The following is an 18219-nucleotide window of genomic DNA, read 5'->3' as shown; positions in this document are numbered from 1 at the left end:
GTTTCAGTAGTACTTTTGTATTAAAGTTCAATTTATCACTGACACAGAAATGCCATTTAACACACAGGATATACCCAGACATGCTTGGTGTTTAAGAAGTGAAATTAAGGATCTTATTCATGCTACTCTGGCTTCTTCTGAATTACTTTTCTTCCTGGATCTAAGACTTTACAGAGAAAGAGAATAAAGTTGGACTCAGCTTTCAAAAACTATCTACTTTGTCAAAATCCAGAAAAATAGAAGAGGTGCTGCAAACAAGGGGGAATACTTCTCTAAGGATGAAATGCCAAAATCCCCCTCACATCAAATTCTTAGAGACAGTCAATCAACAAACAGATCTATAGGAACTTGCAAGACACTTCTTCCTACTGCCTTTCCAACTTCCATCTGAAATATGAGAAAATGAATCACAATTTAACTAATATTATAAGCTTTACAGGAAAAGGAAAAGAAAGCAGCTTCTGATGGCCCATGACATCAGTAATTGAATATACAGCTCTTACACAGTTTCACTAGTCCCGAAGTTTCATTGTCTCTATCTTTAAAACAGCCTTAAAAAGAAGAATCTATTCTAATTTTTATATTGTACAAATGTAGAACAGTCACAAACCCCCCCAATTTCCAATGTTTTAAATATCAATGCCTGTCTGATCTTAAAGGGAAGCTCAACATTTATGCCTTGTCTTGGTGATAAAGTTCATGAATATATAATGAGAGTGGAACAACTCTGCTACTGATTAAATGTCAAAAAAGGTTTTATTGTCAAATATATTGTAAATACAGAAGATATACAACAAAGAGCATTAATTGCAGATGGCTGTGTACAGCTTAAAAAATGCATGGCATCAAGACAGGAAATGCTGATTTTCAGTTTCAACTATCAATTTTAATTTACCTTCAGAATGCACCTTCAGTCAATGTGTACAGAGAGAATGAACCATAAAATGGCCAAACTCAACTGAACTAAATGCTCCGCATTCAAGGGCACATGCTAGTCTATGTCCTAGGCATACACAGCAAAATTACCCAAAATTCTGGATCTTTTACTAGAATTTGTCTAAACTTTTCTTTAAGATTTAAGAGCACACAATGTGAAAATCTGGTGAGGACAGAGGAAAGGCTGGAATATCCATCCTCAACTCAGAATGGGGTTTGACTGCCTGGGTAAATTTAAAAAATAAGAATTAAAAAATATCTGGAGTCTGTAATAGACTGCAGGTGAACACAGGTCAGCAAAACCCTGCTGCCAGGAAATGCCAGCAGAACGAGTTCCACTCATTTATAGGAGATCACTGTCTGTACAATGGGAGGAATTCTCTGTCTCTATCCCGTCCCACACTCCTGCCCAGAGCACCGGCCTTGACCGAGGCACTGCCCTGGGCTGGGGACCAGGAGGATCTGAATCACCTGGAGAGAGGCCAGGGGAGCACATGGAGAACTGAGCAGGGATGAGGAAATCCTCAGTGTGAGTCTTCAGAAGAGCAGGTTGTTCAGTGGAGGGAAGGAACAACAGGCAGGAGCTCACTAATTGTCTTCACTAGCTAAAGAACATGTTCAGTCATAAAGAGGAATAAATTGTTCTCTGCAGCCACAGAGTACAGGACAAGATGCAGCAAGGAAAGACTTAACAAGGAAGACTTCAGGAAAGCATTAGGAAAAATGGCCATGATCAGCAAGCCTATGAAATTTCTAAAATTAAGCTGGGCAACTGTCAGTCAGACAGGAGGCTGGCAGAGTTGGAGTGTGGGTAAGGAAATGAGTCTGAGAGCACTGGTTCTGATGATCCTGAACACCACAGACTGCAACACAGAGACCACACCCAGAGGCAGAGCCATCCTGCAGGGTGGAACTGTCCTGAACTCACCTGGCCACCCCAGAACTGCACCTCACACCCGAGCCAGCTGTGAGCAACGTGACCCCCACCCTGCAGGTACAGCCTGCAGTGCCCACCCACAGCAGAGCACTGCACTGAGCTCCTGCAGAGCTCCTACACTGCAGAGCCTGCCTCCAACACACAACTGGCCAACCTGAAATACCTATTAATTAGTTCCCAGGTAGCATAGTATTGGTTGAGTTTCCAAAATAATAAAGCACTTGAAATGTGTATTAAAAATCCATGCACTTTTCCTTTAGATTACGGACAAATTAGTAGCTTCAATTATACGGTGCCAACAACATTTTCTTCTCCATGACTAAACGGACCAGGTTTTAATACTCTTCAGTGATCTTATTAATTTAAATTAACCTTCTAACAAATTAAGAATAAGAATTTCATTTGAGGAAAAGATGTCGCAGCCATGGAAATTAAAGCCTCTGGTGAATAAAGGTAAATTTACTCTTGGTCCGAGACAACATTGCTGGTCCTTCCTAATTGTAACTATAATGATCTGATAAATTGCTGCTCTTGTATACAGTCAGGGGTTGGGTTTTTTTAAAAGGAGCTAAAAACACAGACTACCCACCTGTATCTATTTTTAATTTGGTAATGACTGTACTTGCTAAAATTCTACCAAAATGTCACTCACAGCTTTGGATTTCAGCTTTTTTTAAACAGAATATGGAGCAGAAAGCATAACCTATTATGCAAAACTGTCAGATGCTTAAAATCACAGAAATAAATGCATATTCCTGATTTTCTCATGGATCAAAACTTCATTAAAGGAAAACAAAACTTGAATCTAACTGCTCAAGAGAGCCAAGGTATTCTATAAAAAGCAGTAGGGTTCTGATCTGTGTGTGTCCTGCTTACCCACACAGCCCCTGCTCCACAACTAAGGGATGCCTCGTACTCTGTGGGTGCAAGGAAAGGCAGAATTACTGGAGACCACGGTGACTTCTGTCTCATCAAATTCACAGATCAGCCAGACATTTCAACAGCACCAACTGTTGCAAGGAAAACTGCTATCGAATCTCAGCTGCAGAAATGTCAGCTCAGGGCACGCCACACAAATCTAGTGCTGAATCCTTAACTAAAAACCCACATTATTAAAATTTTGGGGGGATCAATGCTACTCCTTTAAGTGAGAAAATATTCCAAATAATCACACCACAAACATTTCTTGCCTCAAATATAAATTAACTGTACGTTAGGGGACTTTTTTAAAAAATCTGATTAAAATTGCAATTCATGAGACTCCTGCTGTTGGCAGCTGTATCACCATCAATGACATCCTTTGGGGGACTCTCAGCATGTGGCCCACATCAAAGGTAATATGCCAGTTTTCATCCTAACTTATATGTGCCTTAACAAGAACAAGAATGTTCCAGACTTTACAGTGTAATTAAAATACTGAAGTACTTTCTATTGTTAAAATATCATTGATGGGAGACTGAAGTGCACTCACTACTTAACAAAGGCAACTATCACTAATACTTGCTTTTACTGAATTCTTCACAGGATTCCTCACATCCTCACACCCTGCAATGGGAAATTAAACCAACAGAGTTTGAACATGTTACTCTGTGCCAAAATGATCAGCAGAGGAGATACTGTGGAAACAAGAGTACATACAAGGACCTGGAAAGAAAAAAAAAAAAAAAAAAAAAAAAAAGGATGTGTCAAACATTTGGTATTTTCCTGTTCTTTGGTAGCACTGTGGAAAGCCTGCAACCCCTGAGCACTCCTGGCACCCCTCACTGCCACAGTTCTGCTGGTCAGTGGATGCTGCCTGCTCCTGGGTCTGCTTTTGCTTTGTCCAAGGATGTTTTAACATCAAGTTCAAGCTGCATTTCAGAGGGGCAGACCTGGATCACTGTTTTCCCTTTCCTTGCCTTTGTAAGCAAGCCCCAGGCAGGAAGGCAGAGGTGCCTGCTCCTCCTGCCGTGGAGAGCAGGACAACCTCTCCACACTGTGTCCTTCAGCAGCCACAGGACCCAGCTAAAACATCAAAACTGGAATGGTTTTCCTTCTCAGGTGTGGGGCATCCAATCTGCCTTGGTCTTCATAAGATTTTATACAGGAAGTCTTAAATTGGGTGCGTTTCTGATAAGTATCACTCCCCACAGTGCCGTGGAGTCCCTGTACCTTGCAGATGAACGTGAGATCTTGTCTTTATGGGGACACTTTAGAGTCACCTGCTTTCCTTCAGCACGCCAGCACTTCAGCTACCACCAACAAAAACGAGAATTATAACCACAGAAAAAAATGTAGCCTTGGCTCTGGAGAGACCAAAATGATTTATGACATCAAGACCTAGTAAAGAGAGTAATACTCTGAAGGGACTGTGTGAGCTCAGAGCGCACTCACATCTTTTGTGCCCACTCCTAATTACTTCATTTACGACTGGAAAAGTGTTTTAACAGACAAAATTAATTATTTCGAATAATCCTTCTGAAATATGATATGCATTTTAATTGTATGCACCCCATCATTAATTAAAGTTCTCTACCTTTTGGTGCATTCATTCAAAGATTGTATCAGAGACAAAGCAACAATTATAAGAAGATTGTTTACTAAAATTAAAAATACATCTAAAGGGTTAACATACTCTTGTGATACACTTAAAAGTAATACTAAAATGTTTTCATTTGAGTTTTTACTAGACATTATTTTTCCACTCTTTAAAATCAATCTCTTTGTTCCAGGAACACATTTCCTGTCAATAAAATGAAAAATGATATAAATTTAGGAGGATAGGGGTCTCAGCGTAGCATCTCTCATATTATTATTCCAGTATCATCTGTTACAAAGTAAGACCAATTCCCACATCTAATTACAAACAGGATTTCAGAGTCATTAAACAAAATACATTTCCATTAGTGCTGCTGTAAGAAGATAGGGGAAAAAATGAAGATTAGTTCATGCTGCACCTCTGTTTTTCAAGCTTTGAAGATTCAGACCTCTGCACTCTGAGACTATAAATTTGTAAAGGATCTGAAAGGTGACAGACCTGTGAAAGCTCTCAATTCTCCTCCGTTTAGCCACACCATTTGCATTTTGTCATTAGTTTATCTTTTGCTGCACTTAGTTCTGATAGCAGATATGGCAAGAATCTGGAGAGGTTGTTTATGATCACGCCGTGTGCACCCAGAGGTATTTGATTTGGCGTTAGGCAGGGCTTTTTAATAGATATGAATCTTGATTTTCTGTATTAAATTTGTTCCAGCAAAAGTTAGAAATCATTGCAAGGAATTCTGTCTTTATTTAAAAAAAACCCGAACAATTACTTTATGCTCTGGATAAAAAGGAACAACAGTTCTTTGACTTTGAATAAGATAACAACCAAAATGTAATGAGGAAACAGACTGTGTGAGATGCTTAACTGCTGAAATATAAACTTACAAGTATATATATTCTCCATTTGTAAACACTTAGCAGTATCTAATATCTAATAGTCATGAATCCATTTAAAATATACCCTTGAGAACTTCCCACTCAAAAAGCATTCACACAAGCCAGAGCTTCAAGAGTTAATAACAACTTTTCTAAAAAGAGGCCAATATAAGATAAAACCAAAATTTGCTTGTTCTTTAAACCAGTTTACATTAGCTCATGATGCTATATAAACACTGTTAATTTCATCATGTGTAAGATAAGCATCAAAAACCTGAAAGAGAATTCCTCTCACAGAGAAAGATGCCTCAGAGTTACAGAGAAGAGCACAGAGAATTTCATTTTAAAAGCTTGTCTGGAGTTGTATTTCCTTTATTAGTTTTAAAACTAAAGCCAGAGCTACTTCCCATTTCTCACAGTTGGGTGTCAGTCAACCCAAATATGTAAATATTAGCTGATGTATCAACATTTATGTGTGAATCATTTACATTTACTACAAAGTATTTATGTTCGTATTTCAATGAATACTTTAAAAAATACAGTGAAATTATTCACATGCATTCAATAGGTAACTGCTTAAGAATGTACCTAAAATGGGACCTCAAAAAAGTTTGCAGATAAAAAATTCACTTTTGCACTCCACTGAAACTGGGGTTCACTAAAGCCTCCCAAAATTCTTGCTGCTAAACCCTGCCCAGTGCTGGGGTAACACAGCACAAAATATCCACTGACACTCACTCTCCAAAAAAACACAATTTGCCACCGAAATAGATACCTGCATCTTATTTCCAAGCTTCCCACATGGAGACTGGGTTCTTGGGATAACTGAGAGTATCCCATTAGGAGGGAACAGGACAGAAAACAGCACGGTGCCAACAAGGTACAACTGACCCAAACAAACAGCATTTGGCTTCCTGGCTAATGCTTGAGGAGTTGTTATTTTAAAATAAAACGGAACATCAGCCTCTTCCTCCAGGATTATCAGTGCCTGGCCCCAGGGAGGCCTCACTTACATCATCCATAGGGAATTCTCTGCTCGTGTCATTCCCCAACCACAGACGTTTTCTGACAAGCAGTGGTGGGGAAAGCTTTTCAAAGCCCCCATGTTATGAGAATGTTTGAGTTCCTTCACTCCACTTTCACTGAAAAAGCTTAAATAAACTTCCTCACCATCACTTCCACGTGGGTTCAACAAAGTTCCACGAAACCACACCTCCAAGACAATGTATGGAAGCACATCCTGAAATCCACTGAGTGTCGCCACTCCCTGAATCTCCTTTGGGGGTGGTGTCCCTGGGCCAAACCCCCCCTGCGCAGATCCTGTCCCCACAACAGGGGCCAAACATCCCCTCTGTGCCTCCTCACCTTCCCATCCTCACCCTCACCATCACCAGCACAGGTACTGCCTACAAAAACAGCACAGAAGTCCCAATTTTTAGGATAAAATGTTTTAATGTGTCTGCTCGGGCTGGAGTCAAGTCTAGTTTTTGGACGAGACAGCACACAACTCAAAACATGTTAAAATTCTCTCTTGCTTCAAGACTGCACACATCCCTCCTGGCCAAAGGACAGTTTAAGAAAATTCGTAACTATTTAAGAAAATTCGTAATTCTCTGCTCAAGTAACAAAAACACATTTGCCTTAACAACAGGAAAAATGACTTCATGAAATCTACATGGTACTCGAGGATTAAAAAAAACTGTTCTCTGGTCCTGTCATTTTTACATTCTTACAATAAAATAACAGCCTTGGCATCCTGCTTTTTAGAAGAAAAGACCTACCTCTTTTGACTTTTCAAGCACTTGAAAATTTTAAAAGAGAAAAACTAAAAAATGCTGACCGTGTAATAGCTGGGTATTCATGGTGGGTGGAGAACATGAAAGGTTACAATATGGATCTGTGCCTACGCGTTTCTTTTCAACTTGAGCAGCATCCTCCTGCTTCTGCTAACTCGGCAATCATACAGCTGACAGATTTCTGGGTTTTCTAAATAATGCATGGGATTTTCTTTTAACATGTCAGTGCAAAAGTATCAATTCTGCCCCTGTGTCGTTTGTGATGCTGATTTTCCTTGACAGCATTCCATTAAACCAATGAGTTTTTTCCCTCCTGATGGTTCCTTAAATATTCCTCCGAGTGATGTATTTGTGGTTTTTTAAACAGATTGTGAAGGATGTTTGCATTTGTGAGAAAACTGCATGGCAGGTACTGAAGGGAAAGAAGGATAAAAAGATAACACTTTCTTTTCCTATGAAGAGCTTTTTCTCTGATCCTCATATGCCAAAAGCTTGGGTGTTTTTCCTTTCTTTTCTGCCTAACTTAGCTCCTTGTCTGGAAATTAAGCAACAAGACTCTACATACAGAATAACATTTTGACTTCCTAAGGAAATACCACTGAAACACTTAGTACTGTTTGATATCTCTCCTGGGAAAGCAAAACACATTTATTAAATCATGCATGCTAACTCCAAAAGCCACCAGAAGGAAATACCTGCTTTATTCTTCGCTCTGAGGTTCTGCACACACAGCTCCTGTCACGACTGCCATGCACTGATCCTTCCTTGCTCAGGCAGCTTGAGGGACGTCCAGGTAGCATTACCCACTCTCTATTTTACAATCTATCCTACACTTGTACAAATTACCTGCTGCCATGCCATTAAAAATAAAAGCTCTGATTTCAAATAAATTCCAAATCTCCCTAAGCAATGACATGCTAATTTCCAGAACACACCTCTCCTGATTTTAGCATTTTAGCATTGCACAGTGAGGAAGGAGCTCATCTTTGTAAACACTTCTGTGCAACCAGGGAGCTTTTGTTCTATTTACCTTATTTCTACAGAACAACAAATCTGGCTACGTGGCTGGGCTGGGAGTGAGCAGGAGTCAGCTGCCAGCTGCTCGCTCCAGACCTTCCTCACCTCCCAAGGGGAATAGGAAAGGCCACAGTCACTCCTGGCAACCCTCAAGTGCCACCAGCAAAAGGTCTCCTCTCCAGGGACCCACCTGGAGGAGCCAAAAAAGGAGGAACAGGATCACAGAAGATTTATGGCCACCGGGTATTTCAGACTCCAGAGGGATGGATTTCTCCCACATCCACACACCTTTGTCCCCAACTGCCTGGTTCTCCAAATTCAACCTTCCTGCCCCAGTCCTACCAGAAGATGGAGAGGGACACTAAGGCCCAAGGAACAGGTCAGCTGGGCTGGGGGGCCAGAGAGCCTCCAGTGCCAGATTAAAGAGGAGATTTTCAACTGCCAGAGAAGCTTTGCTTCAACACTTCATATGATGAGTAGGAAGGTGCAAAAAAATCTCTTTCTCTTCTGCAGAGAGAGTGGAAGGAGGACATCAATGTTCAAATGTGTAACAGCATTCTTCACAGCACTGTGAACTAAAGCATTACTTCAATTAAAAAATATCTGCAAACTGAACTTTTGGGGGAATTTTTTTCCCTATATCTTCAGTATTAACTCTTGTAGCATTTGTTTTTAATGAGTTATTTAGAATATTCCAGTACCAAACTCCACCACTACTGAGATTATTGTGACTTCATGAAAAGGAGGCAGTTAGGACCTGGTGGCAAAAGCACACCAGCTGGACTAGAAGCAGGAAAAGAAGTGCCACATTTATTCCCCACTTCCTTAGACATACTTGTAAGATTCAATTCCACACCTGCGATTTGCTGGAGGACAATATAATATCTGAGTAATTAGTCAGTGATCATGTTAAATTGAGTTAGAGTTCAAATTTTAAACTGACAGGACAAATTCTGGCTTCAGAGAGAGAATTCTTAGAAGTTTCCATCATCATAATGATGCACAGAGGAAGAAACTATAGAAGTGACAGGCTAGGCATCAAAAAGAAGCAAACCCAAAATTATTTCATACTTCAGCAGATACAGATGGGGATTGAAATGAATATGCCAAGACATCCTCAACACTTTTTTTTATTATACTAATGGCCTGTGTATAATGACACACTTGCAAAAAAATCTGGCAATAAACCTTCAGGACTTAATACTGCTCAATTACATTTTTAATTTAAAATAAACAACAGCAAAAAGAGAGTATTCCGCTCATCTATCAGACTGTGGGATGAGCAGGAAGGCACATATCCAAAAGTGAAATATTTAGTGGCATTGTAGGAAGTCAATGTGTAATACTGAGGTAAAAACCCAACTTAATTGTTTGAAGTAAAACTGCAACCCTTCGAGTCTTTGTTACAGTAAGAAGAAAAAAAAATCAAAGGAAGCAAAAGGTCCTCGGCTCTGTACAACCATATTTCTGATTTGACAGCCACAATTATAATCATTCAGACATCTATTTCCCACAAACTCTCCACAGCCATAACCTTTAGTGATTAATTATAAAGTTCCAGGAGCAATAGTACACAGACTAATTTCCTAAAACAATAAAACACAGAATTTCTCATTTGGAGCTAAATGAAACACGAACAGGTTGTTATTCATGCTGAAATCTAGATGCAGTGTCATGTTGCAGCCGTTACAGAAGCTATTAAACACAACCCCAAATCAAAGAAACTGTAGGTCTCTCTCCTAAAATAAAACGTTTTCCTCACTTACGAGGCTTCTGACTCCTTTCCTCTGTTCCTTTCCACCTCTTCTCAGTAAAAAAAAATTCAAAATTCAATTTTCTTCCTCATTTCACATCCCCATTTTATTTTTAATAGTCATTTAAACTGTAAGTCTAGAGCAAAGCAAACAGTTGGTGAAAGTTTCATGCACACGGAATTATCCTGGTGTTCCCTTCACAGCAGATCAAAGTTACAACGTCTGTATTAACTTCTAAACAAAATTCCCACTCTCTTCATGCCACATCAAGGAGTTTTCTGTAGTGAGTGTTTGGTAATTCTTCAGTTATTTTATTTGGTGAAATGCACAGCCAACTTCTCACTCCTTTCATGGAGGTTTTCCTTTCTGAAACATCCTGCTCAATGTAAATCTTTGTAATTTGACCCACTAATAAAGGAGGAATCCACGTTACAAAAATTATCCCAGTGCTCACATTGCACATACTGGAAGGAGGGGAAATTGTGATTCTTAATAGGAGTAGTGTTAGTTCTGTCTGATAAGGACTTACTGCTCTGTCTGCAAGCAACACTGGCACTTGAGCCAGAAAATTTGCTCCTGGCAATTTTATTGCATCAGGCAGTGAAAAGGGGAAAGAATTGAAAAAATATCTTTATGGAACTGCCACCATACTTTTATTCTTGGATCCCACTGTACCTAAAGTCAGTGGGAATTTTTCCAAATATTTGAATTGGTATTGAGTTGGCTGTAGAACTCGCTGAATTGCTAAACCACAGAGAACTCCCTTGTTAAGTGCACACACTTGATGCTCTGCCCAAAGGCTGGTGTGACAGTCCCCTAAAAAACTTCTTGTTCCATGTAGTACCTAAAATAATCACATTAATGTAGATTCTCCCCACATAAAGTACACAAATTTTGCCCTATCAGGTAACACACAAAACCATGAGCATTCAAATGAAACTTCAGTACAGCAGCTTTTAAAACCCCCATACCAACCCTACATCTTTTCTGTATGAAGCTTCCTTGCTCTTTCATAGTAATTCTGTCTTCAGTCCTTTTTCTTAGCATTCAGTGAACCTTCAGATTTCATTCTGAACTGTACACAAACTATTTGAGTTACAACCACTAAATAGGCTTTTTCAGTGCTTTTTTTCTGAATTCAACATGCACTAATTGATTAGGATCTGAGAGGTGAATAAGAAATACATATCCTACAGAACAGGAAGCTGGGGAAAGGTTTAATGCATGAGTTAGAAGCCAGATTTCTTCAAATACAGATGAGTACACAAAATTAGCAAAAGGCAATACCGCTTTTGGAAAGACTGCTTTGTGCATAATTTGTCATGAATTCAAAGTTATTCCTTTAGAAAATGAGTCTAAGACCTCCCAGCTGCTGCTTTATTGGTCTAATAAATTACCATTTTGATGGTAGGATGCATATGCAGCATCCACCAGCCAGGCTTTGCCTTTGGAGACGCAGGAATGCCGATGGGAGAGCGGGGATCCACGGGGATCACACTGTCCCTCCCTTCTTGAATTGGTAATGGAAACAAACAAAATGTGTTCCCAAAGGATGAAAGTGCATTCTAGGATTCAGTAAAAAGTGAGGCCAAGGGGAACTGCCCTTATTGTAACAGGTATCAGAGACAAAATGGATCTGTCTTGTGGCTCTCTACACTGTCCAAGTAAAAATCTCTTCACCTGGAAGGACATCGGAATAAACAGAGATTTCCTCCCCAAAGGATCCATTTTGACTTCACCTTTGAACCCTATTCTTGAGGAGCTGGGACTTGGGGAGCTCAGTTCTCATTTATATTAATGCTTGTATAGCACAGACTGAATGTGTTCCGTGCCAGGGCCTCCTGTCCAAGGTGACTCCAGCCACAGCCAAGGATTATCACGACTCCCCTTCATAGCTGTGCTTTGCAAATGTCCTTTCAAGGGAAGAACCAAATGCAGAAGAGCCATAAGCTTGGTGCTGGAGCATTCCCTACCTTACCTTTCTCCAGTGACCTGTGGAACTCAGGAATTCCAACAACCTGACCTTTTGGAAACTTTCCATCATTTACTGGACAACTAGACAGTGTTACTGTCAGCAGAGCAATCCTTTGTTACTCCAGATGTATTTAGGGGGCACTTTAAAAGGTCTGTATCCAACCCTAAAGAAGATGATCTTTCACCTGTATTTTTCAAAGAATTAGTGAAGGAGCTGTTGGGGGAAAAGTGGAGGAATATGGAGGAGAGCACTAATTGTGAGTTAGCACTGGTAGAGCAAAGCTTACAAAATACAAGAGCCCGAGAATTTGAGACCCAGGTGCTGAGAGCTCCAGGGCAGCTCAGGGGCACAGCATCCCTTACCTGCATTAGAATTGAGCTCTTCATTTTCTGACTCGGTTCCATTTTGACTCCCACTTCCATGAAGGCTGTTCATGGCCATAAATTTCATTTTCTGTAGCTTCATAGCCTCTGCCATGGCAGCTGCTGTCAGACCTGGAAAAATATAAATAAGGAAAATGCAGTGTCATATTATACAATGTGGCACTGCAAGTATGAACAGAACATTCCTTTTCAGTAAGAAAAAGTCACAAAAATTCAATGCCCATTCTTAGTCCAGTTAAGTAATGCTATCCTACACCATTCTAAGAATTTTAAAAAATAATAAATCCTTCATGTTTGTTTTTCTTTTTAACACGTATAGCATAAAGCAGTATTTATTTAATGGTATCCCTTTTGATTATACTTTTAAATATAATTTCCCGTCACTTTGATCACCTTGTCACTTTGATCACTTTCTGCTTGACTTATTTAGCTGCAACAAAATTTCCACACACAGACTAAGATATAGTATTCCTTAATTTCAACAGTTCAAAGCCAATTAACATGTAACAGTACAGCATTTATTGTTCTATTATGCATCCAAATACTGTTTTGTCCTTTTGGGAATCTGTTGGTTTGGATTAATATTACTGTTACTGCAAAATATTACATTGGAAATATGTAGAAAAACACAATATGGATAATCACAGAATCAATCCCACTTTTAAGAGACCATTAAGACCAGCAGAAATTTACAGAATTAAGGGGGGTATTGGTAGAGGATTTTCAAATTACTAAAACCCAATTAATTTCCAGTAGTAAAAGAGAAGAAGCAGAGCAACAGCAGGCTACAGGTTACCAGAATAATCATGATTTTTTTATTATTATTATTTAGATTCCCAGTACCTTTTTTTCATAAGTGCAAAGTTTTTAAGTTTTATGACTTTAACTTGGTCAGTAAACAAAGAATCAGACTGTCTTCCAGACAGTAGCAAGTTACTTTTACTCTGGGCAAGATGTGACTGAAAATAATCTGAAATTCTTGCAGGAAAGTCCAAGAGATATTGCCACATAGCCAAAAATATCTCCACAGGTACAATCGTTTATTCACTCAGGGATTAAATGGGTTTATTCTTCCCCCCCAGAACAGCAGAACTTGCTTTTATTATTTGCTACCTACTTCCACAAAATCACTGAATTACATTTATTAAAACCCAAGACTTTTTTGGTGGTAGTGCATGTTCTACCAACCCATGCAGGTATCATACATCAAACCAGAATTAAATAATTTGCTTCTGGAAAGTATTTCTTACTGACAGATTCAGACACTGATTAAAGGGAACTAATAATTTTCACACCCCATCCATAAATTACAACACTCTTCTAAAAGCTGCTACAAATTTGACATTCAGATTAGCTCTGCTGCTCCTCTAATGGGCTTCTCATTATTTTAGTAAGACTTAAGAAAGGAAGCAATCCAGTCTCCAGCTGCATGGAGAGGGACACCTTTATCACACATGGATACAGCAATTTCGTCAAGTTCAGCAAAGATATTCTGATCATCATCAATAATTTTGTCTTTTAGGGTATTTAACGCAGCCCTCACTTCATACAGAAGACCACTACGCTCTAATTTTTTTTCAACACCCTTTAAAGTTCTTTTACAAATGCTACAGGTTTTTTATCAAGCAGATATAAAATCCTGATGTTTAAACTCCAGTTTTTATCTCACACACTCTCACTTAATCCATCACAGAATACATCTTCAGTGATAAAACTCTCCACACACTTTCTGGAGAAGATGAAATAGTCTGCAAACTTCTCACTTTTTTTTTCTTTGGGAAAGGAAATGGGATTGCTTTTTGAGTGTATTTTACATTATTTTCAGGAAGTCAAAAAAAAACTAAGCATCATCACAGTTCTGAGGAACTGACTGTTTTCAAGATTTCCAAGCACCTTTTCACTTTATATTTTTAAACCATTTGCAAAGAATTCACATTCATTTTAATCGTTACAAAAATATAGTGTCTGAACACGGAGTTTTTTATTCTAACATTTTATCATTTGTATGTACCCGGGGTGTAAAGATAAACCAGTATTCCAGTGTTTTCATCAGGGTCAGTATTTATACAGGTCCTTGATACAGATTGGAAGTAATACAATTTAATTAAACATGCAAAACAGTAAAGAAACTATTTATAAGGAGGTAAGTAGGGAATGGAAAATAAATTCAGATCTTTAGCAAAATATTCAGAGAAAAGACAAGATAAAAAATTGTCCAGGGCGCTGTATTTAAAAAAAAAAGGAAAAATAAAAATCCCCCCAAACCTTCTACTGAACAGTTGCACCAGAAGTGTAATGAAGGCAGAAAGGTACCACGGAACAAACAGAAAATAATAAACACAGTCCCCAAATCACCACGATGCCGCCTGCAGAAATTAAAGGTAATTATTGTCAGGCGTTTCTGAGCTCCCTAACCAGACACAGCTGCCATAAGGACAGCAGCCAAGAAACAGTGATGTATCAGAAACTGTGCTGTGCCATCTGCCACACCAAAGTCACTCCACTTGAGCAGCGAAAGTTTCAAGAGTAAAACAGAGCCCTAGTGCAGAAAGCACCAAGGTCCTGCAGAGCCAGGCACAAGCCTGACGATACAGCTGAGATTGTCCCTCAGCTCAGTGTCAGCAAAGTCTTTATTCTGTCGTTCACTCCCCAGTCTATGTAATTTCTTACTTGAACTAAAAGTCACAGGATCTGTCTGAGGCAGTTTAAAAACAACATACTAATCCTTCAGCATTTCTGAGAGGTAATAAAACTGAGGCTAAAGCAAATGGGTTCAGCAGTAAGAGGGTGCTGCTGATTGAAATGATGGCAGAAAATGGGCAGCATTGGCATAATCTTCAGTTAAGGTACCACCATGGTTAACATTACTGGAGCTATTAATTTAACTATTAATAAAACTCCTTTCTACAACTGACTCAGCTCGGACTGGCTGTGGCAAAGAGGGCTATTCCTCAACTGACTTAGCTAAGGATCTACAAAGAACTGAAGAATCATTTCCATCCTCTTGGATGAATCATTATCAGCAGTAGAATCTCACTTAGAGCACCTCACTTTGAAAAATGTCCCGGACACTGCTGTAATGTATACATCTATCCCTCTACTTCCCCCAAAAAAAAAGAATCACTCGGGAAACCCACATGCTGGATTACATACTTCAAAGCTTCTGGTTTTTCCTGTCCATTTACACTTTAAATTTTCCTTCCTTAAGTTTCCTTCTGCCAGCTGTGACCAGTCAGGGAACCCCCAGGAAATAAACTGTGCACGTTTGTTGTCAAACACGGACATCCTCCACAACACCACAGGAGTTGTCTCAGCACAGCCAGGATGGTTTCCTGGCAAGGCTGCCCACAGCCATGTGGCTGATGGGGCTGGTGCTGCTCCAGTATCCCCAGTTACCTGGGCTGGCAGGGAGCAGCTCCTAGTAGGGATCTCTCAGACAGACAATGGAATCTGGGAGCCGTGTTCCGTGCACAGGAGCCCGATCCCAACTGCTCAGGAACTCCTGCACCACGGTGTGCATGGCAGAACAGCAGCTGCCATCTGTAACATGCTTTCTGTGAGCCCAGTTTTGTCAGGACACTGCACCTTCCCTCTGGGAGTCTGCAGAACTCCGCTGCACAGCACAGGGATTTAGCCCTGAAATAACCAAAATAACCCTTTGAGGACACACAAACCACACACTTCATGCACAGGTTGCACTGAAGGAAAATTCTGCAACTGTGTTCTGGACAGATAGGCCAGGCCTAAGAACCAAAGAGTTTTCAGATGAAGAGTCTGGATCCAAATCAGGACTGCTCTCAGCTGACTGCACAGGGCACAGCACCGCTCTGGGAGACCCCAGTGCTTGGGGTGCTGAAGATGGAACAGAGCCCCACATCCTGGGAGCCTTGGCTGCTCCTGCACCCCCTGAGCATGTCCTCTGCTCCTACAGCCACGGCACCTGAGGTACCTGTGAGCGCCAGAGCGGCTTCTCCAGCCCTTGTCTGCATCCCACTAGGTCAGTGGTTAGTTGTATACTCACATGTCCCCTACACAGACAAGAAGACTACTGAAGGTTATTCCTCTGTGAAGTCTCAGGAGTTATTTCAAAAGAAGCAGCATTTTCACTGCACGGCCCAAAGATCACAGCCCCAGGTTGTTTGCAGTCTCCCATCACAGGGCAGTGCTGAACCACCCCAAGCACCAGGGGACAAGGGGACAGTGTCCCTTGCCTCCAGTAACATCACAATTTACTCTTTAGCAAATATTTTCTGGTGTTTGGGTAAGAATCCAAAACTCAGCTACATTCCTGCACTGAGGTACCACGGGTGTCTTGGGTGCAAGTGACCCCTCCACGTATAACCAATGTCCAGTCACTGGAAATTGGATTTTGATGGTGAATACAAGGGCTCCGAGCTTTTCAGGTGACCCTGAGTATCTGCTAATCTCATACTCTAGCTACAGCTTTTTTTTTTCCAGTTTCCTGATTAGTCAGACTGTGCCCCTCCCTCATATTAGTTAGAAAGCTTTTCTGTCAAAACTGTGAACAAGTAAATTAACTAAAGGAGAACTATGAGTAATCAAATCCTGAGGTTTGCAATTAATTAAATGAAATGGTGAGTCAGTGAACTGAAAAATGGTTTTATATTAAAACAAAACATTTAATTAAATTAACAGTCAACACATTGCAATTAATAATATTCAAAAGGAAAAATGAAACCTAGTTTAGCTGTGCCATACTATTTCAGTGTAACAGTCAAGCACTGTGCATTGGCTTGTTTATTATTTGCATTCAGAGCTGCTAAGGGTCAAGCATGCTGTGCTGAAACAGCAATGATGGAATATCTGGTACTATGAAATGTTAGTATGAGAGACCATATTGCAAACAGTGAAAACAATCCTGAAACCTTTGACAAATTAGGCTTTCCAAGACTGAAAAGGATATGCTCACTTTAATTAAAATTAATAAGTAAATAGATATAATATACTTTACATTTTCAGAATGCCTGCAAAATTTTATTAATTAATTTAAAATGACGCTAGATAGTAAAGGCTTCTCTGCAGCTGAAATGAATCACTCTTGCTTAGTGATAAACAGGGAGGTAAAACTCAGCTACTACACAAAGGACAGTGAAACCAAATTCCTGGTAAGAGCAGTAAAATGCCCAGAGTCTTAAAGCAGTTTGGAGACGGGTCCAAACTCGAAAGTCTTGTTACTGCAGATGTTTTTCGTGTTTGTGAACTGACTCAACCAGAAATGTAGGAAGGTTCAGCTCTAGCACGTGTCAAGTTTTCAATGGCTCTGCAAAGGTACCCTGGCTACCACGTGGGAATGGTCACAATAATCCATCAATGTGAATTGTCTGAGAGCCCCAAGGACGGAACTCGGTGAGTAACTGGTGAACAACTGGTGAGTAACTGGTGAGTAACTGGGCACTGCAGGCAGGGGATGGATTTTGGCGAGAACTCTGTCGTGGGCTGGGCTGTGGGAGCATCACCCCAGGACTGGGAGGGCACTTGGAGCCCAGGCTGAAATCCAGGACATCCACCTGACAGTGCCCAGCTGAAATGCAGCCAAGAAATGCATCACAACGCTGGAGCTTCTTTCAGCTCTTCCTACACACAGCCAGTTGTTCTGATATTACACCCATATTTCACAAATACATTCTTTCCCATTTTGCAACAGGAGAACACTCCAAATGACAGCAAGTATTGATTTTTAGAGTAGAAAATTTGAATTTCTGTATTTATCACACTGCATGATCAAGGCAAAAGAGAAAATAAAGACTCCTTGCTTTATCTGAACAGGGCTTGGAGCAGCCTGGGATAGTGGAAGGTGTCCCTACCCATGGCAGGGGGTGGAATGAGATGACCTTTAAGGTCTCTTCCAACCCAAACCAGTCTGAGATTCTTGGATTCTCTAACCACATTGAGTTAAGCAAAGTTGAGAAACTACTGAAGATGATCCTTACCAAAACATTTCAGACAATACTTAAAAATATGGAGTGGCCTAACATTTTTAAATACCACCACTTTAAAATGT

General features: G+C 40.2%; 1 protein-coding gene across 4 annotated transcripts in view; it reads right to left on the bottom strand.

Annotated features, from left to right (window-relative positions):
• The window catches only part of DACH2 (dachshund family transcription factor 2), a 249477-nt gene that overhangs the window by 73102 nt on the left and 158156 nt on the right, over nucleotides 1-18219 (bottom strand). For all 4 annotated transcript variants that reach the window (XM_042029275.1, XM_042029274.1, XM_042029276.1 and 1 more), the window contains exon 3: nucleotides 12177-12308. In XM_042029275.1, the coding sequence (XP_041885209.1) occupies nucleotides 12177-12308 (132 nt within the window). The remainder of the gene's footprint in view (nucleotides 1-12176; nucleotides 12309-18219) is intronic.

The sequence above is a fragment of the Corvus kubaryi genome, unplaced genomic scaffold (assembly GCF_017639235.1).
Source record: "Corvus kubaryi isolate FWS band 111438036 unplaced genomic scaffold, C.kubaryi_AGA036_p1.0 37322, whole genome shotgun sequence".
In the NCBI taxonomy this organism is placed as follows: domain Eukaryota; kingdom Metazoa; phylum Chordata; class Aves; order Passeriformes; family Corvidae; genus Corvus; species Corvus kubaryi.
This window is presented reverse-complemented; position numbering and strand designations above follow the sequence as displayed.